General features: G+C 40.8%; 1 protein-coding gene across 2 annotated transcripts in view; it reads left to right on the top strand.

Annotated features, from left to right (window-relative positions):
* Positions 1-15,971, top strand: part of ints14 (integrator complex subunit 14) — a 30,679-nt gene extending 14,708 nt beyond the window's left edge. For both annotated transcript variants that reach the window (XM_043674599.2, XM_043674598.2), the window contains exons 6-12: positions 833-975; positions 6,806-6,898; positions 8,860-9,004; positions 9,891-10,024; positions 10,135-10,253; positions 12,835-12,900; positions 14,172-15,971. In XM_043674599.2, the coding sequence (XP_043530534.1) occupies positions 833-975; positions 6,806-6,898; positions 8,860-9,004; positions 9,891-10,024; positions 10,135-10,253; positions 12,835-12,900; positions 14,172-14,423 (952 nt within the window). In that variant the 3' untranslated portion in view covers positions 14,424-15,971. The remainder of the gene's footprint in view (positions 1-832; positions 976-6,805; positions 6,899-8,859; positions 9,005-9,890; positions 10,025-10,134; positions 10,254-12,834; positions 12,901-14,171) is intronic.
* Positions 15,972-17,036: the final 1,065 nt, after the last annotated feature.

The following is a 17,036-nucleotide window of genomic DNA, read 5'->3' as shown; positions in this document are numbered from 1 at the left end:
CCCATTGTACTCCAGCAGGAAACCACTCTTGCTCTAATCTGAAAGTTCACATTCTGAAGGCTTAGACTTATTCTGTATATTTATCCTTTAAAAATATTCAGGACTGAACTGTTACAAGAAACAAATGATAAAAATAGTTTTTTTTCAGAATCGCTATTTTCATTCCCAGAAAACCACGTGGCGAAGGATTAACTGGAACTGGTGTTTACGTACTTGTATATTTATTTGTAGAATTACACATTACAAACGTATGTTTCATTAGTTTACTTGCAAAGTTTAATCTGTGTCTATTTAAAGGAGCTCAAGTGAATTTCTGCTGAAGGCTTACTGCCTACAAACAAGTAAGCACAATTATTATACAGTTACATTGTGCACATCAAACTTTGTTTCCAAAAAAAATTATTGAAACATTTCTGATAAAGTTCATCATGACCAATAATCTATAGGTTTCGTGCACAGAAGCCTAGCCACACAAATTTGTCTGATTCTTTACACAAGGACTTCCTGCTGCTTAGCAGAGAGGGAAATGAATCTAGACATTCACACTCTCGACCGAGCAAGAGAGGTCAAATCAGAGAGGGAACCAGTCCAGTAGCTGCTTCACCTTCAGAGTTTACTAGCTACAGATTGGGGTTTTCTAAGACCTACTACACAACCTTGGAGCCCAACTGTAAGGAACAACATTTTAATTATAAAGGTGGAAGTAGGAGAAATGTTAAATATCCAGATGGAGGTATCAAAGAGTATTAAATATCCAGACAGAGGTTGGGGAGCAGAATGTCATCAGTGTTCATCTTGGATCACAATGTTGTGACTTTTTTCCGTATTATAGCAAACTGATTGACCAGGCCTACTCTCCTTTCCATGCTGTGCTGAAATGTGGTCACCTGGTATCTGACATGCAAATGTTTCCGAGGCCAGAACCTGTCATCATTGATGAAGAACTGGAGCCTGTCCCAAAGACTATCAACACAGGTGAGTCTGCTCAGGTAGATCGACCTGTTTGATGGGCTGTCTCTACCTCTTAGTTGGCTTTTTATTCTTTATATGAATCTTCCTGTTCATCAATATCAATGCTGGTGGGGGAGAACCAGAGACTGCTTTTTTAAATCACTAATGTTAACGCCAGGATTCTGATGTTCAAACGTGGAATAAGCAAAGCGCAGTTTCCTTTATTCTGATTGACATGGTTAGCTTGCTGCCACTGAATGTGTTACTATAAATTGTTCCAGTTATATATACTGGGAATTGGGTTGGCTGTAGAGCTGAGAGAAGCTGAGTGGGCTGGACAGGAACAGTAGTTTTTGGTGGGGTAACAGGGATGGAAAGGTGGTAGGATACTGGATCAACTGGTGTCTCCTGGCTACCACAAAAATCTGTGAGATTTCACAAGAAAGCAGAGAATTGGTTGGTGAGTATTGAGCAGGTATTTTGCCTCAGTCTTCACAGGCAAAGCTATAAATAACGTCCCAGAAACAACCATATATCAGAAGCTCCTCACCAATTCCACGTATCTTGCTTCCTGGGTGCCATTTCTCCAATTAATCTCCCCTACACCTGATTCTGTGATTGAATTTTTCAGGCTGTTTTGGGGATATCAGGCTTAATGGGTGACTTTGTTATGCTCCTATGTACCTTGCATGCTCGTCTGGATACATCCCTGAGGTCCCCTAACCTCCAGGAATATGGACCAAGTGTTGGAAAATGGGATTAGTATGGAGGCTGGGTTATCATCTGGCATGGGCATGATGGGCAGAATGGTCTCCTTCTGAACTGTAAACCTTTCTAATTTTTGTAAACATTCTAAGTGTCTGAAGAGGAGGAAGATGTGGGGAGAAGCTTTGGGACTGACAGCACACGAATTGTTCCTTAGAAGGCCAACATGAACGTGATGGCCACCTTCTGGGCTGTAACAATTCTGCCATTCTGGGAGATGAAAGAGAGGGAGGAAAAGATGCTGAGAAAATTATTAAAACTAAAAACTGAGATCCTAGATACTGATGGACTTTATTCCAGGATCTTAAAAGTGGCTGCTGCGATAGGGGATGCATTGGTATGAATTTTTGATGGATTCGGGGGAAGTGTTCTATCAGAATGGGAACATAGTAAATAGATTCCTACAGTCAGTTCTGCTGTAATGCATGTTTCTTCAATGTGATTGAAGAATCTACACAGTCATTTGTAGAACGCAGACTTTCCTTACCTGTATTGGCTATAACACGATTCGGGCCCCATTAGTTTAAATGGCACGGACATTGTGCGATTTTCTTAAGATGTGAGATCACACAATAGTGGAACTATCGAATTATATCAGAACCGACTGTATTCAAGAAAGGAGTGAGTCAAGAAAGCAGGAAAATATAGACTAATCCACTTAACATCTCTCATTGGGGAAAATGGTGGAATCTATTATTAAGGAGGCTATGGTGGAGGCTATTGTGTACCATCAGGCACAGTCAATATGGCTCATTATGACTAATTTATTAAAGCTCTTTGAGGATGTAACAAGCAAAGATAAATGGGAATTTTCAGATGTGGTGTCCTTTGGTTTCCAGAAGGCAGTATCACAGGGTTCATTTTCGGGACCTTGGCTATTTAGAATTGGTATCAGTGACTTGGTTGAAGCTTTAAAAGATATCATTAGCTGGAATATAATGTGGGAAAGTCCACTTTGGCAGGAAGAATAGAAAAGCAGGATATTATTAAATGGAGAGAAATTGCAGATTTGGATGTCCTGGTATAAGAGTAACAGTGAATTAATTTGCAGCTACAGCAAGTGATTAGGAAGCAAAGAGAAAGTTGTTGATCATTGCAAGTTGTTTAGAATATAAAAGTGAAGAGATTGTTGCTGCAGTTATACAGAGTATTGGTGAAACCAGAGTACAAGTAGTCTCATCTAACATTTCCCTGCTTAACATTATTTTTGTTTGAATGGAATTTATTCTTTGGTCCCTTCTGCTTTCATCTTGCAATGCCATCTTTGTTTTGGTGTCATTTGTGTGTGTTGTTGAATTCCATCACTCCCTTGCTCCCTTTTGTCCTGCCCCGGCTGGGCTCATGTCTGTCTCATGGCCTTGCTAGTTATCCCTGTCTCTCGTCCCCCAGGAATCTAGCTGTACCAAGGAGCCTCTGCCATTAAATAAAGTTTTGCCAATCCAACACTACTGCACAATATTACATTTTTCTTCTGTATTTTTAAATTTTAAAACTTATTTTAAAAGCTATTTCATTTACCAATGTAAGAGTTTAACCATTTAGAGGAGATGCTGATTTTTAACTTAGACAGCACATGTATAATATTTTAAATTTCTCTTCTCTGATGAGAGAGGTCCTTTGAAACCCAACTCCTTTTTAAACCTTGTTTCCTATGGGAATTAATGCTGCATTTAGTCTTTTAATTTAAAGTTGCAATTTTCAGGAATACAACCCCAGCTTTAAGGAGGACACTCTGTACAGTTTTGCTCTCTTTATTTGTGAAAGAAAAGTGTTGGAAGCTGTTCAGAGAGGATTCTCTTCACTGATACTCTTAATTAAAGAGTCTTCTATCATATGATAAAGGCTGGACCCGGTGGGACTGTATCCATTGGTGTTTAGAAGGTTGAGAACTGGGGAACACAGTTTAAAAATAATGGGTCTTCCATTTAATTTGAAGGTTAGAATGTTGTGTGTGTGAAATTCTCTTCCCCAAAGAATGGCGAAGAAGGTGTCTTTGAATATTTTTAAGAGACGGTAGATAGATCCTTTGACTAACAAGTGAGTCAGAGGTACCACAATCAAATCCAATATCAATGACTGAGCAGCTTGAGGGTCAATTGATCTACTTCCTGTTCATTCATGTGTTCACATTCAATCGACCAGCAGAGCATTGGAATGGCTGTGTTACTACACACGTGATGTAGAAGATGTAAACTCAATTTCTACTGTGGCTGATAAAAATTTGAACTTAATTGTTTTTTAAATCTGAAAAGTGTGAATAACTGTCCTTAAGGGAAGGCAGTCTGTTTTCACTTAGTCCAGAGTATACTTGACAACAATTTTCAAAAGATTATTATGTAAATATTTGGCAAGAGGAAATTCACTGGGCTATGACAAAAGAGCAGGGAGTGTGACTTACTGAATAGCTCTGTCCCAAGCTGCATTATGGACTGAATGATCTCTTCCTCTCTTGTACCATGGGGAACCTTCAACCCCAAGAAGCAGTTTAACTCTGCCCAGTGTTGCATCATTAGGTAGACATTCTTCCAGCGTTCTTTCTAAGGAACACCTTGCCAGAATTTTTCCAGGAGAAGAAGAATGTCTTCCTGCATTTATTAGCAGTGGGAGAGGGTTTGCATGAGGTCACCCTCATTGTGTCACCCTTATTCTCAACATGGTCTAGATAGTTTCTCCTGAACTGTCAGATTCACAACAGTTAAAAATCACACAACACCAGATTATAGTCCAACAGGTTTAATTGGAAGCACACTAGTTTTCGGAGCGTTACTTCTTCATCAGGTGATAGTGGAGGGCTCAATCGTAACACACAGAATTTATAGCAAAAATTTACAGTGTGATGTAACTGAAATTATACATTGAAAAATTGATTGTTAAGTCTTTCATCTGTTAGTATACTGTGATAGTTTCACTTCTTTCATGTGTAAATCACAAAACCTTTTTTTAAAAGTTGCATTCTCAGGTTAGCTGTTAACAATGGGTGATAGCTAGACAATATGTTGAAGGTGTTAGCCCCCTGTGTTCTCTGTCTATGCCATGATGTTTAGATTGATTCTAATCTAAAAAGTGAGATAACGGAGTTTTACATGAATTCATGCAGTTTTTGAGCTCCGAGTTCTTCATGAATGCATGCAGTTTTTGAGCAAAGTACAATTTAACCCTGCAAGTACAAATTCACCCCACAAAATATGTGTGCATGTGGATCTTTGTCTGTGTGTGTGTGTGTCTGTCTGGGTTGGGGGTTGTGAGTGTGAGAAAGTGCATGTGTGTAGTGAGTGTAGAGTGTCTTAAGTTTGTGAAGGGGTGCATGTGGGATGTGTATGTCTATAAGGGTGTGTGTGGGTGTATGTGTGCATGTCTGTGTATATGCGTGTCCATGTATCAAAGAAGGTGTCAACTTGGATCCCACCGAGGACCGCTGCCCTGGGCTTGACATGTTTGCTCAAACAGTCAGGAAATATTTAAATGCCAGATTCATCAGCCGCACCCACAAGTTAGAGCAAAATATCACCCGTTCACAGCGCAATGTCATCCAGGCTCTCAAAACCAATCACAACATTGTCATCAAACCAGCAGATAAAGGAGGAGTCATTGTAATTCAGGATAGAACAGATTACTGTAAGGAAGTGTACCGACAACTGAACAACCAGGAACACTACAGGCAACTACCAGCTGATCCGACCAAAGAACACACCCGAGAATTAAATACACTGATCAGAACTTTAGATCCAATTCTTCAGAGTTCCCTACGCGCCCTCATCCCACGTGCTTCTCGTGTTGGCGACGTCTACTGCCTTCCAAAGGTACACAAAGTCAACACACTGGGACGTCCCATCGTGTGGGGCAATGGGACCCTATGTGAGAATCTCTCCAGCTATGTTGAAGGCATTTTGATGCCTATTGTACAAGGGATCCCCAGCTTCTGTCGCGACACTATGAATTTCTTACAGAAACTCAGCACCCATGGACCAGTCAAACCGGGAACATTCCTGATTGAGCAAACATGTCAAGCCCTCCGGTGGGGTCCAAGTTGACACCTTTGACACACACACACACGGACACACATATACACAGACGCGCCCACAGACACCCACACACACCCTTACAGACACAGACACTCCCACACTCCACATGCACCCCTTCACAGACTTAAGACACTCTACACTCATTACACACATACACTTTCTCACACTCACAACCCCCAACCCAGACAGACACAGACAAAGACCCACATGCACACATATATTATGTGGGGTGAATTTGTACTTTCAGGGTTACATTGTACTTTGCTCAAAAACTGCATGAATTTATGTAAAACTCCGTTATCTCACTTTTTAGATTAGAATCAATCTAAACATCATGGCATAGACAGAGAACACAGGGGGCCAACATCTTCAACATATTGTCTAGCTATCGCCCATTGTTAACAGCTAACCTGAGAATGCAACTTTTAAAAAAAGGTTTTGTGATTTGCACATGAAAGAAGTGAAACTATATGGTATACTAACAGATGAAAGACTTAACAATCAATTTTTCAATGTATAATTTCAGTTACATCACACTGTAAATTTTTGCTATAAATTCTGTGTGTTAGGATTGAGCCCTCCACTATCACCTGATGAAGGAGCGTCGCTCCAAAAGCAAGTGTGCTTCCAATTAAACCTGATGGACTATAACCTGGTGTTGTGAGATTTTTAACTTTGTACAGCCCAGTCCAACACTGGCATCTCCAAATCACAGATTCACAACAGGTAGGCTGACTATGTCCCCACTATGTTAATGTCTGTTGTCAAACTGGGGAACCTCATAGCAAAGTGCGGAGTGGATGAGCATTCTTGTGATCTGCTTCCTGTTGTAATTAAGAGGTTGCTGTACACCAAGCAGGGTGTCTTGCTTCGCTGTGAAATTGCTGGGGCTGTGTACATACCACTGGATGCAGAGAGCTGCATACCTTCTGAACAACCCAGCAATAGCTCCCGTTAACAATGTGTGTATGAGCTCAGGGTTAGCGATCTTTAAGCTCCAGGTTTAGGATGGAGTGGGGAGCTGATTATGTTTGTATTTTTCACTGGATGTTTCTTTCCATTCTCAGAGCTGGATATAGTGGGATTTATAAAAATCGCTGATATTGCCAGTCCACCCGTACTTTCTCGTCATTTGGTTTTACCCATAGCCCTGACTAAAGGTGGGTGCTTGGTCTTTTTTCCTTCTGTTACTTGGCATTTGAAAGTGTTAGCTACACAGACCTGACCTGTCAGTGAACTTTGGGAGGAGTTGTCACTGTGAAGCACGGTTTCCATTACTCCAACTAGAATCCATTCGAATTGTCAGCTAGGCTTCGTGGTATCCTCTTGCCACTGAATCAGAAGGTTCTGGGTTAAGTCTGACTTCAAAGACTTGAGCACAAAGTCCAGTCTGACACTGTAGGGTATTACTGAGGAATGCTGCCATTTTTGATATTAGGTATTTGCCTTTCCGCGTGACCATAAAAGATTGATCTGCACTTCGGAAAAGAGCAGGAAAATCTGGTGTGCTGGCCAATATTTAACCTTCAGTCAGCATATCTAAAACAGATTAGCTCATCATAGAGGTCATAGAGATTTACAGCCTGGAAATAGACCCTTCGGTCCAACCTGTCCAAGCCGACCAGATATCCCAACCCAATTAGTCCCACCTGCCGGCCCATATCCCTCCAAACCCTTCCTATTCATATACCCATCCAAATGCCTCTTAAATGTTGCAATTGTACCAGCCTCATTCTCTGGAAACTCATTCCATACACATACCACCCTCTGAGTGAAAAAACTGCCCCTTAGGTCTCTCTTATATCTTTCCCCTCTCACCCTAAACCTATATCCTCTAGTTCTGGACTCCCCCACCCCAGGAAAAAGACTTAGTCTATTTATCCTATCCATGCCCCTCATAATTTTGTAAACCTCTATAAGGTCAGCCCTTAGCCTCCGACGCTCCAGGGAAAACAGCCCCAGCCTGTTCAACCTCTCCCTATAGCTCAAATCCTCCAACCCTGGCAACATCCTTGTAAATCTTTTCTGAATCCTTTCAAGTTTCACAACATCTTTCTGATAGGAAGGAGACCAGAATTGCACGCAACATTCCAACAGTGGCCTAACCAATGTCCTGTACAGCCGCAACATGACCTCCCAACTCCTGTACTCAGTACTCTGACCAATAAAGGAAAGCATACCAAACGCCGCCTTCACTATCCTATCTACCTGCGTCTCCACTTTCAAGGAGCTATGAACCTGCACTCCAAGGTCTCTTTGTTTAGAAACACTCCCTAGGACCTTACCATTAAGTGTATAAGTCCTGCTAAGATTTGCTTTCCCAAAATGTAGCACCTTGCATTTATCTGAATTAAACTCCATCTGCCATCTCTCAGCCCATCATGATCTCATTATTGTTTTTTTTTGGATCTTGCTGTGCACAACATGGCTGCTGCATTTCCTCCATCACAACAGTGACTTCATTTCATAAGAAATGTAACTGACTGTAAAGCACTTTTGCACAGCCTGATGTGAAAGTTTTGACAAAAACTACCTCATTCTCGTTTGTGTGTGTTGGTCACAACTTGTATGAAGCAGGGTTTCCTGCTACTTGTCCAAAATGTCAGCCTGTTTATGCCCGCACGATTGGCTGGTTTATTTCCTTGGTTCTTTATCACTGACTGTAATCAATAGATGTTTTCAGAAACATGTATAAAGTAGAATGAGATGCAGCTCTTTGTCTTTGGGCAAACTGCAGCTCGCTTATATTCTGATTGGAAGCTTGGTGAAAGATTTGCCCATACCAGAGAGTGGAGGGACCCCAGTGGCCTATCTATTCAGAAGTTACTGTCCCCCTATTATACCAGCTCTCTCTTTTTGGAATGGTTCTGGGTTGCTTGCCTGCACTACCTTGTGCAGGCTCCATCTCACTGCATTGATATGAAACTAGGATTCGCCTTCTGCCAGTTTTGCAAAGATGGGAATTTTACAGGCAAATGTGTAGAAGTTGGTGCCTTGCAAGATTGAGGTGACTTTATGACAGGGTAAAAGTGATGCAGTCACATTGTGTTATTGTAGTGCTGTTAGAGAACAGAGGGTGAATGTGTCATCACTAAGTGTTTGTTTCCCTTTGCTTTGGTAGAAGGTGATGACCTGGGGAGTGGGTTACCTGAAGAAACTGAAGATGAAACCTCTGCTTCTCAAATAGCTGGAAAGATGCCATCGTTTTGTGTTTTGCTGCATGGCAGCCTCAAAGTCGAAGGGATGGTGGCTATAGTGCTGCTTGGGTGAGGAGCTGTACACTAACATGCTCTGAAAGTAACAAAAAAACACTAACTCTGAGAGGGCCATGCTGGCAAAAACATGAAAGATGTTAGTGGCAAATTATTATTGACAACCATAATGTATTTTCCTGACTTTTCATACATTCCAAGGCCTTGTTTAGGATTACGGTTCTGGTCTGAGGTCTTGAACTCAGCTGCTTTATTGACGCAGTAAGGCTGTGTTAGACTTGCTGACCTCAGCAGTGCCTTAGACATTGTCTCAACAGAGAACAAATCTAATGATCGGGCGCTGCCCTCCTCCAGTGCTATGGAAGGATGTCACAAAGATGTTTTCACCCCTTCCCTAGGATGGGCGAGATGTAGGGGAGTGCAGAGTTTAGCTGTGCATCCCCTCCCCACATACACCATACTATCAGTTGTTGATCGGTAGGCAGGGCCTCCTCAGTTTCTTCAACCAGTCAGCCTTTCATTCAGAAACACCAGCACTGGAGAAACCAGAGAATTGTTTCAAGATCAGGTACCTGCACTCTGCAGGGTTTGAATGTCCAGGAAAAGTCTTGACATTGACTGAATACTTTGGCAAATATCCTTCAGCTCTACTCTGTCACATACACTGACTGTCACAAACAAAACAGATTGCTTCTCAACGTGCCCAAGTTCAAGGTTTATAATTATTCATCTGACGGCTGAAAGATCAGTAGAATGACCCCCAAAAAAGCTCACTGGTTGTAATAATTCACATTGCTAGGCAATAAGTACAGCAAGCAATTGTCTGTATAAATAGAAGGCTTTCCACTGCTGACTCTCACCCACATTCAGATGTTGAAGCCTAGAAAATGTACTTCATTAATATGCTGATTTGATGGTGATCTTTCATTGATTTGATCAGACCAGACTGGTATGGAATGCTGTATTCTCAGGCTGATAGCAAAAAGAAGTCCAATCTGATGATGTCCCTTTTTGAGCCTGGTCCAGAACCTCTTCCCTGGCTTGGAAAGATGTCGCAGTTGGGGCCCATTTTGGGTGAGTTTCAAAGTGGATTTTCTGTGAATCTAGGTCTATTCATGCCATGTTGCAAACCATCTTCTCTGTGTTTGTTTGTAATAGTAAACCACTGTTTTGTTTAATTTCAGATGCTGAGGAAAATCCCTATGGTGAAGATGACAGCAAAAGCCCTTTCCCCATACAGCCTAGGACAAAGCGCAGTTATGCTCAGAATGTCACTGTATGGATTAAGCCCAGTGGACTGCAGGTATGGATGGTACTGGATCATTGCCATATTATCCTGACTATCTGAATGACTTATCTCACTGCACTGATTGATAATTGGACGTTTTGCAGCTTGAACAGTTTTACAGACTCAGTTGTAAACTGTCATCCACATGGACAATGCCAGAATATTTCTCCTTTGTTCTTAATGTTTGCTAGCACGGTGGATTATTTCATAATTCGTGCTCGTGGTTCTTTTTTAGTTCTTGCTTTATGTATCTTGAATCTGATAATATATTGGAATGTGCATTGATTATGTAGCAAATTTGACAAGTACTAAACTAATTGCTGAAGTTGCCTTCTCCTAGGCTGGTCCCAGTTGCGGCTCAAACTTGTACTGTAGTTTGGCTAATGTGTATAATTTGGCTGTCCTTTGTAACATGCCAGAATCACATTAAATTGGGAGAAAGTGAGGACTGCAGATCCTGGAGATCAGAGCTGAAAAATGTGTTGCTGGGAAAGCGCAGCAGGTCAAGAAGTGTGAGCAAGACCATTCGATTCTGGCTGCCCTTTCACCGTTGCAAGACAGTAGTTCCATGCGAATCATTTAAATTGCAAATCGTGTTGAAAAGGAGGGGATAGGCTGGGAATGACCGATCCGTTGGGGAAAGTTCATCAAGCAACAGGTACAATATCTCCAGCTCACACCTTCACTGGGAAATCTGCTTCTCCGACAAAGGAGCCTAGCCATTAGCCCCACTAAAGACAACGACGGACTTGGTCAGAGGGGTGCTATGAACATTTACAGTACCATTGTTAGCCTTCCACTAAAGAGAGAAGACTTGTATTTTTAGACCACTTTTCCAAATCCCCACCCCTCTCCAAATTTTACAGCCAATGAATCTCTTCTGAAGTGTAGTCAGTGTAGCCAGAGTTCGATAGATTCGGGGTCGGTTCCTGAGGATTGGAGGGTGGCTAATGTTATACCACTTTTTAAGAAAGGTGGGAGAGAGAAAGCAGGAAATTATAGACCAGTTAGTCTGACCTCAGTGGTAGGAAAGATGCTGGAGTCTATTATAAAGGATGAAATTACGGCACATCTGGATAGTAGTAACAGGATAGGACAGAGTCAGCATGGATTTATGAAGGGGAAATCATGCTTGACTAATCTTCTTGAATTTTTTGAGGATGTAACTCTGAAGATGAACGAGGGAGATCCAGTAGATGTAGAGTACCTGGACTTTCAGAAAGCTTTTAATAAAGTCCCACACAGGAGGTTAGTGAGTAAAATTAGGGCGCATGGTATTGGGGGCAAAGTACTAGGTTGGATTGAAAATTGGTTGGCTGATAGGAAACAAAGGGTAGTGATAAACGGCTCCATTTCGGAATGGCAGGCAGTGACCATTGGGGTACCGCAGGGATCCGTGCTGGGATCGCAGCTTTTTACAATATATGTTAATGATATAGAAGATGGTATCAGCAATAACATTAGCAAATTTGCTGATGATACAAAGCTGGATGGCAGGGTGAAATGTGATGAGGATGTTAGGAGATTACAGGGTGACCTGGACAAGTTAGGTGAGTGGGCAGATGCATGGCAGATGCAGTTTACTGTGGATAAATGTATGGTTATCCACTTTGGTGGCAAGAACAAGAAGGCAGATTACTACCTCAATGGAATCAATTTAGGTAAAGGGGCAGTACAGAGAGATCTGGGTGTTCTTATACACCAGTCAATGAAGGCCAGCATGCAGGTACAGCAGGTAGTGAAGAAGGCTAATAGCATGCTTGCCTTCATAACAAGAGGAATTGAGTATAGAAGCAAAGAGATGCTTCTGCAGCTGTACAGGGCCCTGGTGAGACCACACCTGGAGTACTGTGTGCAGTTCTGTTCTCCAAATTTGAGGAAAGACATTCTGGCTATTGAGGGAGTGCAGCGTAGATTCACGAGGTCAATTCCTGGAATGGCACGATTACCTTACACTGAAAGACTGAAGCGACTGGGCTTGTATACCCTTGAGTTTAGAAGACTGAGATGGGATCTGATTGAGACATATAAGATTATTAAAGGATTGGACACTCTGGCAGCAGGAAACATGTTTCCGCTGATGGGTGAGTGCCGAACCAGAGGACACAGCCTAAAAATACGGGGTAGACAATTTAGGACAGAGATGAGGAGAAACGTCTTCACCCAGAGAGTGGTGGCTGTGTGGAATGCTCTGCCCCAGAGGGCAGTGGAGGCCCAGTCTCTGGATTCATTTAAGAAAGAGTTGGATAGAGCTCTCAAAGACAGTGGAATCAAGGGCTATGGAGATAAGGCAGGAACAGGATACTGATTAGGAATGATCAGCCATGATCATATTGAATGGCGGTGCAGGCTCGAAGGGCTGAATGGCCTATTCCTGCACCTATTGTCTATTGTCAGGCAGCATCAAAGGAGCAGGAGAATCGATGTTTCGGGCGTAAGCCCTTCCTGAAGAAGGGCTTATGCCCGAAATGTCGATTCACATTAAATTGTCAGCATTTAGCTGTTCAATTTGGATATCTTCATAAAGTGAATGAATAAAGTACAGCCTTTCAGGAATCCCTTACTTGTCTCTTAACATTTTCTCTTTTGCCTTTAGACTGATGTTCAGAAGATCTTAAGAAATGCTCGGAAACTTCCAGAAAAAACACAAACATTTTATAAGGTAAGTGGGTAGTAGGATTAGACTGGCTGATTTTTAGCTGGTGCAGACATGATAGGCCAAGTAGTCTTTTTTCTCTCATGTAAACTTTATCAATGAAAGTAAGTGGGGTTGGTTCTCTGTCAATTTGAGTTAGCAAATGAATTTAAATTAAAGCTGTGAGTAAACAATCAAATCTAAAATTAAAGGGATTGTATTCGCTGTAAAATTTCTATACATCTCTGCAACAAGGTGGGAAAGATTTGCTGGTTAATTCTCTCCCTGCTGGAATTTGCCACTTGGTGTGTAGTGTTGATAAAACATGATATTATTGCAATGTAAACAGCAGAGAGAAGAAAGCCTGCATCCTTCACGTTTCACGTTTATTGAACGGAATAAACAATTGCACACAAGAAAGTTCAGATTTTACTCCCGTTGAAATTATTAAAATGGAACTTAGAGCAGTTTACAGACTCTATTTCCCTTTGACTCCCTGACCAGCTTGTGTTCCGTTACAAAGAATTTGTAGCTCAAATGATTAAAAACTATTGGAACAATTGGTGATCAGCTTCTGATACAGAATTTGCACCTTAAACTTTGACCTTCCCTGCCCCAACTGTAGCCAAGTACTGACAACATTTTTTTTTGTCTTATCTTGCAACACCTGGAAACTTGAATAATTCCTGTACAAAATCAGAATATTTTAATCCCAAAAATTACTCCTAGTATCTTCCGTCATGCATTGATTGCAGGCTTTCTTGCAAATGTGTGTGGCTGGTCACTGTCCTCAGGATTTGATCCCTTCACACCATGCCTCATGTGAACTTAGCGAATCTCCCACTTGTAACCTCCACCCTTACTACCTCCCACGCAGATAGGAATTGCTTATGACAGAAAAATAAAACTCTCAGGGTCCTAGGTAGAATGGCTGCTTTAGAATCCATCTTTAGGATCAGGATTTGAATCCAGGCTAATCTCAATTGGAATTGCATTTCTTTAAATCATGAAATAAGATTAGGAGAATTTTATTTAAATTTTTATTAAATGATGGGAGACACAACTGAAGGTGACTGAATATGCTTCAGTGAAACTGAAATCAAGTTGAAATTGTCTTCACTGGTGCAGGAAGAGATTTGGTCATGTTAAGGTTGATAGGAGCAGCATTGCTTGTCCTCTGCATGGTAATTGCTGTTTTCTGACCCTGTCTGTTCCTTGCATTGGACCTTTACTTGATGAGCACTCTCTTCACAGTTTAAAAGCAAAACAGCTTTCAGTCTGTGCATTTCCTTTTACAGGAACTAAATCGGTTGAGAAAAGCAGCGCTCGCATTTGGATTTCTGGACCTACTGAAAGGTGTAGCTGATATGTTGGATCGTGAATGCACGCTCCTCCCAGACACCGCCCATCCTGATGCTGCATTTCAACTCTCCCATGCCGCTCAGCAGCTAAAGTTGGCCAGCAGTGGGAACTCAGAGTATGCAGCGTATGAACACAACATTGCCCCTCTGCAGACAGACTTTTCCAGTAGCAGTGCTGATAGAATATGATTAGAATAGAAACTGTATTTGGTTCGCTTTTGAGGACCTTACTTTTTAAAAGCAGTAATTTGCTGGAAGTGCTGTGCACAAAGATACAGCAAGGGCCATGTGGCTGTTTCAAAAGAAAAAAAATGCTACAAAATCTACCTGGGATCATATAGTGCCAAAAGAAAATCTTTTTTACAAAATCTATTTTTAATAAGCTGACTTTTTGGGTTATTGTTAAAGTAGAAGAAAATCTCAATCGTTTCTTTTCACCACACAACCTAGGTAAAAAGATTTGTGGTACTCTACAATTTGTGTACTTTCCTCAACAAATTCTTCTAAATTTTCAGTATAGACCAACCAGAATGAAACAATCTCAGACACAAGACAAGTGATTTGTATGTTTAGCACATTGGTTATTTGGTACAACTACTCTTGGCTTAGAATAGAGTTGAGAGTCACAAACGAGCTATGCCTCAAATCTGAATGATTCATTAATCATCTGATTTTTGTACTGCCTCATTTGTGACAGCTGTGTCACAATTTAATTCAACTATTTTCAGTGATGTAAGGGGCTGGTATGCTTTCAAAATGTGTTTCTGAATGAAAAGAGAGCCTCATATTGTCTTAGTATGTACAATAATGCATCCCTGATTAATCATACTTAAAATTCTGAAATTGAGTTAGTTCGGTGAACATTTCTGTGGAAGAGACTACAGTAGTCCCCCCCCATACCCACAGTGAATATGTTCCAAGTCCCACTGCAGAAGCCCGGATCCACGGATAGGTGCTAACCTATTCATTTAAATGGGAAACTGACCTCCCTGGCTCTGTAAGGTTCCCTGTAATATGTTTGGAATGCAGTATATCGAAACAGAGGCAAACCATTCCATGGATATGGGGATTACCCTGTATGTGATGCAAATCTGTGGAATCCTTTAATAGTTCTGCTGTCTTTAATGTAGGCAGCATGTCCTTAGCTACAAAGATAAATGTTAATTAGGAGCACACAGTTAGGTGCAGGTTTGAAGTCCAGCCCATTGGTATTGCAGAGATTTTTTTTTGTGCTACTGTAACTGAAATTATTTTAAATGAACTACTGTTGGACAGCTTGATGACAGCTGCATCTTCATTGGGTTTGACCTCACTGCTTCAAAACTAATATCTTGTTTTCCTAAACTGAAGCAAAGTTAACGTTTACAAGTTCTCGCTCACTAAAACCATAGTCATCGCAGTAAACCAAAAAGCTTGTGGTTTCCTTCAACTGGAACTGTGAACTTGAATTACTTTTTTCTGTACCATTTTAAAAGTGCCCTTTAAAATGACTATGCTACAGTTGCTACTGTTAACATATTTTATGTTTCAATAGCTCGCTGAAAAGAAAATTATTGCAATTTCCCTTTCCTCATCTGAGAGAATGCTTGACGTTTAACTTGCGCATCAGCAAAACCAAACTTTCAATTTTAAATTCATTTGTGGGCAATAGCCTAGTAATTATGATTTCTTCCTCCATATAACTACTATAGTGAATTGTCAACCTTTGATTAAAGACAGTAAATTTCCTTCTCTGAAGGAATAGTGTCCAGGTGGGTTTTCCTGACAATATCGAGTATTCCAAGGTCACAGTAGCAACTATTTATTCCAGGTTTTATTTTAACTAAATTCAGATTCCCTGCTGTTGTAGTGGAATCTGAATTCATGTTCTTGGATCAGTACTTCATTACCTAGGAGTTCTGTAAATAGAACTGAAGGTTAAAATATTAAATCATGACTGATTTCACTTGAGCTCACTAAAAGCTACACAGTTAAAATCTGACACCCTCATGATCAAAACTTTGTCATCTATGCTAATATATCCTTCAGTTCATCATCAATTTCTGTCTGATAATGCTCCTGACATTTTCTTATTTTAAAAGGTGCTCGAGTTATTGATCTAAATCTACTGTTCATTTTACCACATCACAAAGTGGTTGCACAGGTTAACAAAACCAGAAACTAAGAACAGTTTAATAGTGGCACAGTGGTTAGCACTACTACCTCACAGCACTAGAGATCCTCTTTGGAGGATCACAGCAGACTCTATGGGCCAAATGGTCTCTTTGTACACTGTAGGGATTTATGATTTCTCAATGGGAAAGAACTGAATAGTAAAATAGTTACCAAGCTTAGTTGTGGTCTTTGTAACTGCAAAAATGATTTTGCTATAAATGATCCAAGACTAAAAAGGCGAGGGCTATTTTCTGCACAAAAATTGAAGGATGAATGGTGATCTGATAGAGCTTTATAAGATAATGAAATAAGGTAGACAATGTTCCACTTGTGGGTACCATAACTAAGGATTATAATTGTAAGGTAGTCACTAATAAATCCAATAGGGAATTCAGGAGAAACAAATCTTCCATCAAAAGTGGTTGAGATAAATAGCATGAATACATTTAAAGAGGAAGTTTGATAAACATGAAAAAAAAGCTCTGTGGATCAGGTAAAATCAAAAGTTGGAATGAGACATTTTTATAGCAAATACTGGTATAGGCCCAACTGGTATAGTAATACCAGTTGGGCCAAAGGGTCTGTTTCTGTGCTGCAAATACTTTGTGATATTTGAAGTCTATTCTAACCTTAAATGATAAATACCTT

Source organism: Chiloscyllium plagiosum, unplaced genomic scaffold (assembly GCF_037043375.1).
Source record: "Chiloscyllium plagiosum isolate Xiang-an unplaced genomic scaffold, Cpla_swu_hap1 HiC_scaffold_39, whole genome shotgun sequence".
In the NCBI taxonomy this organism is placed as follows: domain Eukaryota; kingdom Metazoa; phylum Chordata; class Chondrichthyes; order Orectolobiformes; family Hemiscylliidae; genus Chiloscyllium; species Chiloscyllium plagiosum.
The sequence above is the reverse complement of the archived record's forward strand: the minus strand, read 5'-3'. Positions and strand labels throughout refer to the sequence as shown.